An 8,216-nucleotide genomic window follows, 5' to 3' on the forward strand; every position below is an offset into this window, starting at 1 on the left:
ATCTTTGCACCTTTGCGTTTTGCTGCTACTTTGTTGGAATATAGATGTAAGAGATTATGCCATCTTGTCTCAATCTTTGGTTAAAAAAAAAAAAAATGAACACATGTTCATCTTTACAAAAAAAAAAAATCTACAGAGATCTTTATGGGCTTATGTCCCTGCTCCCACAGTTGTCCGTAATAGAAAAAGAAATCCACATGTTAAAAAAAAAATAGATAAATATATATGGAAAAAGCATTATGTCTGAAAAGGTAGGCCTATCAAGCCATCAACTGTTAATGTTCCCAACAAAAACATACTCTGTATATAATGAAAAACATCAACCAACCTTCAATTAAAGGGCAGCGTTCATGGTTCTCTTCAGACATCCAGGATGAAATCTATTATGTCACTTACCAGCATTCAAAAACTTGTTAGAGAAGAAACTGCCTCAAAAATTACACTGGAGTAATTTGATTGGAAAGATTAGTGCTTATAACAATTCCTTTGGCAAGCATGCAAGTAACAAAATGTTTTAGTTACCTGAACATGAAAGAATCTAAGACCCAACACTACGGGCTAAACTTGAGTACTACTTCAAAACAAAGCAGTAAATAGAGAAAAGGTGGGGGGAGAAGCTTTTGTAAGAAAAACAGTGCCTACCAATGGGGGAGAACAGTGGGAAATTCATTCCAGGTTTTTGGAGAAAACTTTAAAACTTGCAGTAGTAAAATTAAGTAGTGTTGGGTAACAAAAAAACTTCTTCAAAATTATTCTTCCTTTAGACTACAACTGCTTGCTTTTGTTTTATTGAAAAAAATTACTTTGAATACTCACACTGTATAAGAAACCCTGACAATTAAATACACAGAAGATCAAAGACAAATAACTGAAATATTTGCATTAAAACAAAATACTGACAAGTGTTCTTAATTAGCATTTTGAATTCATTGTTCAAATATACACCAAGCTTTGCTTAAAGGTGTGCTGCTACCAGCCTTGTTTATTTTCTTCCCCTTGAAGCTGTAAAACATATGACCTTCAATACTGCATGGAAAGCCATTTTATCTAATGCTTTTAAAGCCCTCTTTTACATTACATTTTAGCCTTGAGCTTAAAAAGAAAAAAACACCCCATACAGTTATTGTGCCATTCCCATCTCTGAGCACAGGTCAAGCAAAGGCTGTGGAGACAAAAATGACGTATGTTGTTCCTTCAGACATCACAGGGATTTGTTTTAGTTGGTTTAGGAAGGAGAGGCACACCCAGTTCAGTAGATATTAATTAGCAGGAAAGTCAGGAGATAAATGCTTTGCTTTCAGAGATAAAAATTTATTTAAATATTTACATATATACCAAAATCCACAGAAACTTGATTTAAAAATTCTACTTCTTTCTCGGGTATCCTTTTAACAGAAAAGAGAGGAACTCCTTGTCTATGGTGAAGGCCGATAGTCAGCATTGTTGTACTGCGCATGAGCCACCAGTGTCTTCAGTTCTTTGCACAGCTTTTGCAACATTCCCACAGATTCCAGACAATTACAAGGACAAGTTTCACACACATCATTCTCCTGCAGTTAAACTTCCTGCACGTAATTTCTTTCAGACTTTATTGTGATGAGAAGCCATACTTGATTCAACAGCAGTCAGTCTTGCCTCCAGAGCCTTTATCACAGTGTTGGCCTGTAAAGTAAACAGGGAAAGATACTTGGTTATAAACAGAACTTCACAATACAAAGAGCAAGCGTACATTTCAGTAAGTGCTTGAATTTCATCTTGCGTCACCAATTGTATTTGATTCTATTCCTGCTACTTTCATAGTTTGAGAGTTCACTCAACTCTAACATTAACTCTCCAATTGTCTTCAACCTTGGTAAGTGCCAGATCCACACATTCAGCTTTTGCTAGACAACCATCAGCTTTCAGAGCCAACTTTGCTGCACCATTTGCTCCCACGTGATTGCTACCTGCAGTCAGAAGTTTTCAGTAGAGCAAAATGTCAACTTTATTTGTTATGTAATCTTTCAACACAAAGTTACAGCAGAAGCATTAAGTCAGTTTACATGAAAGACAGAAGAGACATGACTAAATAAAGTTAAGTGAAAATCTGGAGAAGTGAATCAGAACTAACCAGAAACAAAATTTCTAACTACTGACAGAGAGGGATCTAAAGCTATGCTTGATAATGGTAATTAGCATTTTCTGTTTGAAGTTGAAGGAAGAGTTACTGAAAATCTTGCATAACACAAGATATTAATAGCATGACGTATTACAGCATATGTTAAAGCCCACAGAATTGATCTGGATGAAATAAGGATATTAAGATTTCATAGAGGTTATTTACACCAAGAATGATATAAGGTTAAATCTCACCCTTTGCAGCACCTCTTCCAAAACAGCTCGACTTTCAAGAGTTAAAGGTTCCTCATCAGTAAGAGCTTGCTTTTCTGAGGATCCTAGAATGTAACTGATATGCTACAGTTTAGATCATGCACTTTTCACTCTGAAGGCAAAAAAACAAATGTAGGACTCATTCATTGTTCTCAATGATTATGAGATTATTATTAATACACTAGCAAAGTGGAAGCATGATTCCAGCAACACCACCACAAAAAAAAAAAGTATCTATATTTGGTAATCTTGCAAACAAACTGTATGGTGGAATGAAAAGAATTTTAAGCACAGAACTACCAAGACACCACTGCTTTATGAAAGTCAGAACTCCAAGAGACAGTCAGGAATTCTGGTGCTACAGGATATGGTGAAAAAGTTATGCAGACATTGAGAACAGTGTAGCACTAGCTGGGAGAACCAGCCATCACCATTACTGCACAAGAAAATGCCATTTTGTCACCATGTTAGCATTTCAGAGAATTTTACTGTCATGGAAAAAGCAAAGTATCATAGCTGTGGAAAGAAAAAAAACCAAAACTGTCCAGAGTAGGAAGGTGAACACCCACACAGATACAGCAAAACAATGCTTCTGCTTTTTGTTAAGTTCCAGTTTAAAATTAGCTCAGACAGCAATAAAGGTAACCTGTCACTGTTTACTAGAGTAATGCTTAGATAAAACACTCTGGTGTGGAGACTTAATTCAGGATATAGTTATTCAAGAATATTTTAAGCCACTTTTAAGTGCTATAAACCAATTAAAAACAATACAATAGCACACCTTCATTTTCGAGACAGTTTTTGACTGTAAGACAGTTAAGTGACAGCCTCAGGCACATATTCAAAGATTTGCTTTTGCCTACCTTAGCAAGGCAAAAAGCAGACTTGACCAGTACAGGTCAGACCTCACCCTAAGTTCTGCTTAAGCCCCTCTCCCCATGTTCTCTGCTAATATTTCCCTCTAATAGCTTACGGCCAGGCCTATTTGGTACTACCTATGACTGCAGGCTCATTTTATGTTGTCTAAAGCAGAGCACATATGTAGCCTCTTCTGATCAAATGAGAAGGAACCCTCCTGTGTTGTGTACCTAGTGTTATTTTCCTGGGTGGTATGCAAATACCACAAAATACACAACAAGTGGCCCTGGCATTTTCCTTCTTCTAGGATTTGCCTAGCATTACACAGATGATGTTTCTCACACTGCAGCACTATGATGTTAACAGCAGTAACACAGAAAACCACTCTGGAACAAAGCGGCAGAAACAGCTACCTCTAGATATGCCACAAGTATCAACAGGAGCATCCCTGAATAAGATGCCTGGTGGGTGAAGCTTAGCTGGCAGGCTTACCCACAGAAATTCTGCCTTTACCTTTCAATTGAGTCAACATTGAAACAGAACAAATCCCTTTTGTAGTCAAGATGCTTTGGGGTGCATCGATAGATGTTGCCAAGCGTCATTGAACAGCCAGAACAGAAAAGCGTTTCAACCATGCTGTAAGTAAAATATGTAACGTTTATTCAGGAGAAAAGAAAAGGAAATACCTGGCCCCATTCCTGTTCTTAAAAAAACCCATCCATTATGGTTTTTTCGGGGGGTTTTGGTTTTGTTTTTTCTTTTAAGAGTATTCACTCCTGCTTTACGTAGTATAATTAGGAGCACTCGTCTTTCAGCCTGCGTTCCTAGCGGCCGGCTGCCCTCTGCAAGAGCCACACATAAGCACTTTGTACCGGCCGCCCGAGAGAAGTGCTGCAGGCCCAGGCTCCCCGGCCCTGCCTAGGGGAAGAGGAGCACCCCCACCCGCCGGCCCCCCAGCACCCGACGGGCCGTTCATCCGGATTTTCCTCAGCACCTTCCCCGGAGCCTCTCAGCTCCCTCAGGAGAGGAAGGGCAGGGCCCAGGTGGGGACCCCCACCCACCCCCAGGGCAGCAGCGGGGCTCCGGGGCCGGGCCTCACCATCCGCACTCGCCGGGCCGCTTGGAGAGCTTCCGCTCCTCGTCCACCGAGACGCTGGCGGTCGCACCTGCACAGAGGGAAGGAGGGATGGCAGGAGGGATGGCAGGAGGGATGGCAGGAGGGATGGCAGGAGGGATGGCAGGAGGGATGGCAGGAGGGATGGCAGGAGGGATGGCAGCAGGGATGGCAGGAGGGATGGCAGCAGGGATGGCAGCAGGGATGGCAGGAGGGATGGCAGCAGGGATGGCAGCAGGGATGGCAGCAGGGATGGCAGCAGGGATGGCAGCAGGGATGGCAGCAGGGATGGCAGCAGGGATGGCAGCAGGGATGGCAGCAGGGATGGCAGCAGGGATGGCAGCAGGGATGGCAGCAGGGATGGCAGCAGGGATGGCAGCAGGGATGGCAGCAGGGATGGCAGCAGGGATGGCAGCAGGGATGGCAGCAGGGATGGCAGCAGGGATGGCAGCAGGGATGGCAGCAGGGATGGCAGCAGGGATGGCAGCAGGGATGGCAGCAGGGATGGCAGCAGGGATGGCAGCAGGGATGGCAGCAGGGATGGCAGCAGGGATGGCAGCAGGGATGGCAGCAGGGATGGCAGCAGGGATGGCAGCAGGGATGGCAGCAGGGATGGCAGCAGGGATGGCAGCAGGGATGGCAGCAGGGATGGCAGCAGGGATGGCAGCAGGGATGGCAGCAGGGATGGCAGCAGGGATGGCAGCAGGGATGGCAGCAGGGATGGCAGCAGGGATGGCAGCAGGGATGGCAGCAGGGATGGCAGCAGGGATGGCAGCAGGGATGGCAGCAGGGATGGCAGCAGGGATGGCAGCAGGGATGGCAGCAGGGATGGCAGCAGGGAAGGCAGCAGGGAAGGCAGCAGGGAAGGCAGCAGGGAAGGCAGCAGGGAAGGCAGCAGGGAAGGCAGCAGGGAAGGCAGCAGGGAAGGCAGCAGGGAAGGCAGCAGGGAAGGCAGCAGGGAAGGCAGCAGGGAAGGCAGCAGGGAAGGCAGCAGGGAAGGCAGCAGGGAAGGCAGCAGGGAAGGCAGCAGGGAAGGCAGCAGGGAAGGCAGCAGGGAAGGCAGCAGGGAAGGCAGCAGGGAAGGCAGCAGGGAAGGCAGCAGGGATGGCAGCAGGGATGGCAGCAGGGATGGCAGCAGGGATGGCAGCAGGGAAGGCAGCAGGGAAGGCAGCAGGGAAGGCAGCAGGGAAGGCAGCAGGGAAGGCAGCAGGGAAGGCAGCAGGGAAGGCAGCAGGGATGGCAGCAGGGATGGCAGCAGGGATGGCAGCAGGGATGGCAGCAGGGATGGCAGCAGGGAAGGCAGCAGGGAAGGCAGCAGGGAAGGCAGCAGGGAAGGCAGCAGGGAAGGCAGCAGGGAAGGCAGCAGGGAAGGCAGCAGGGAAGGCAGCAGGGAAGGCAGCAGGGATGGCAGCAGGGAAGGCAGCAGGGATGGCGGCGACCAGCGGCCGCGGGGCATGGCGGGGGGCAGCACTCACTGCGCAGCAGGATGCAGCCCGCCTCCTCGTCGTTGGTCACCCAGTTCAGCGTGTCGCCCACCGGCCGCTTGCAGCCGGCGCAGAGGAACACCATGGGCAGCAGGCCGGCGTTCGCCGCGCCCGCCCGCTGCTGCTGCTCCTGCTCTGCCGCCGCCGGCAGCGCCGCCCGCCCGCCGTCCGCCTCCAGCAGCGACAGGGAGGAGTCCAGCTCCGCCACAAGGCCCGGCGGCGGGTAGAGCGCGCCCGCCATCGCCTTCAAACCGCCCGCGCAGGAAGCGGCAGTGACGCCCGCCCGTCGCAAGAGCCGCCCGGTCCCACCCCCCCCACCGCACGTCACGTCACGCCACGCCCACCGGGGCGGGAAATACCGCCCGCCCCGCGTGCGGCCACGCCTCCCCCACCGCCCGTCGCGCGCGCGCTGGGCTCCCGCCGCCCACGCACCGACCCCCGCAGCCGTTAACGGCTGCGGGGGTCGGTGCGTGGGCGGCGGGTGGGACCTCGCTCCCCTGGGCCCCGGCAGCGCCCGCCCCCGGGTGGGGGGGGGGCCCTCGAGTGCCGTAGCGGCGGGGAGGCGCGGATAAGATGGCGGCGCCTGGTTTGCAAGCCGCCTTGAAGCCACCCGGCCCTTTGTGCGTCCGCGTTTGCGGACCCGGCTCCCGCTTCCCAAATGGTGCCTCGCCGCGCTCCGGAGGCGTCCCGGGAGGCCTTGTCCTTTCCTCCGCCAGGCCGCAGCCGGTGCCTGAAGGAGCAGCCCTGGCCTGCCCAGCTGCAGCGTGCCCTGTGGGCTTTAGGGGTGCAGTCAAAAGCGGGCCTGAGGGTCTGTTTCAATTTTAGCATGAGTACTTGCTGTTCTGGAAGCTTCGGTGAATCTCGTGTGTGCGTGTTTGCCCTAAGGCACTCAGGACTGCTGCGGGCCGAGTGCCCTCCACTGCTCTGCCTTCGTCTTGGTTGGGAGCCTGCCTTTCCATCCATTGCCTTCGCGGTGGAGGGAATGAAGAAGCAGCAAAGCAAAAACATATGGTTATTCCAATACGTTCTTTATTTAGTAAGCGTTTTGTCAGGTCATACCGCTGTTTTTACACCCAGAGAAATTCAGAAATGTCTTTCAGGCCAGCTGTTTTCGGTAGCTCCAGAGAGCATTGCGTTGCTGCGAGTTTCCGAGAGGGAAGGGTTTGTCATCCAGCTGGCACTTGTCCACCTCGTTCTTAGGTTACTGGACGTCCATCTCAGTTTAAAATATGCAGAGGAATAACATAATTGCCCACCAGGAAGTGAGGATTACATTTTAAGGGCTGCTGTTTCATATCTGTCAGACATTAATATTCATTGCTGCTAGATGTTTTTTAGTACCAAGGCAGTCCTTGAGCTGCAGGACCCCAGAGTGATTTACATAGGCATCAGTTGTGCAATCTTTTTCTGAGGGCGCTGAAGTACAATGAAAAAAAGTATTTGGTTGGAGTTCTGAGCTGGTTTAAAATGCACCACTGAAATGGCTAACAGGACAAACTCCTCTGAGTATTTTTGGTCATATGAATATTATTGGGATTATATAGATCCAATTCCAGTAGATGGAAGCAAGTTGAAGGTTAATAAATGTAAGTATTGTAGAGTAGTAGGTGCTAATCTAGTACAGGAAAAATGTTGCATAGCTTGTCTCACTGACTTATTTTTTGTTTTCCTTGGAATAGAGACCATGCTGGGTTATATGTGCATGGCTTGTATGGATGGGGGTCTGCCTTCCAAACTGACTGTGCTCTAATAGCAGTTGTTACTAACACTGAAACTCTTTGCTTTATCTTACGGTATTTGAAACTACAAGACTGCTGATACTAACTCTTATTTAGAAGGACAGATTATTTTTTAGTCATTTGCTAAGTGGAAACCTAATGACTTGCAAATCTGTAGTTTGGGGTGTTAGTTACCTGCATGCTACTATCAGAAAAGTGGACTGAATGAGCAGTTTTTCATAAGACTATCATGTTTTCATCTTGGGACGTAAGGCTTACATTACAACTGATAAACATTCAAAACCTTAGTAAAAGAAGTGCATGTTTCCGCTAGGCAGGAGCAACAAGCTGGAAACATATTCTATTACCTTTCCTCCTTTGATTTAGTGCTACTGGACTGTAAGACAAAGTGATAATATACATTATTGTCAAAATACTTTATTGCCAGGAATCTGATTCTGCTGGGTTTAGAAGTTTATTTTCAAAGTATATAATATGAAATAGCATTCAGCAAATTCACCCTGCGACAGTTAATTCTGTTTCACACTTGGTTTTGCACAGTGAGATAGCGATGTCTTTTTATGGTTACTTAAAGTGACAAGTAATTTTTTTTTTTTCTAATATAACTGCATTGGTTAGGTTTTGATAAGATAAAATGACAAGCTATGTCAT

The 8,216-nt window shown here is 48.0% G+C and overlaps 1 protein-coding gene across 1 annotated transcript; it reads right to left on the minus strand.

The window, feature by feature from the left end:
- Nucleotides 1-1,581: 1,581 nt before the first annotated feature.
- MIS18A (MIS18 kinetochore protein A) lies at nt 1,582-6,067 on the minus strand. The gene is made up of 5 exons (XM_075727569.1): nt 5,818-6,067; nt 4,328-4,394; nt 3,742-3,864; nt 2,353-2,446; nt 1,582-1,662 (listed from the first exon to the last, which is right to left on the minus strand). Exons 1-5 carry the CDS (start codon nt 6,065-6,067, stop codon nt 1,582-1,584), a joined length of 615 nt encoding a protein of 204 aa, XP_075583684.1.
- Nucleotides 6,068-8,216: the final 2,149 nt, after the last annotated feature.

The sequence above is a fragment of the Pelecanus crispus genome, chromosome 1 (assembly GCF_030463565.1).
Source record: "Pelecanus crispus isolate bPelCri1 chromosome 1, bPelCri1.pri, whole genome shotgun sequence".
Lineage (NCBI taxonomy): Eukaryota > Metazoa > Chordata > Aves > Pelecaniformes > Pelecanidae > Pelecanus > Pelecanus crispus.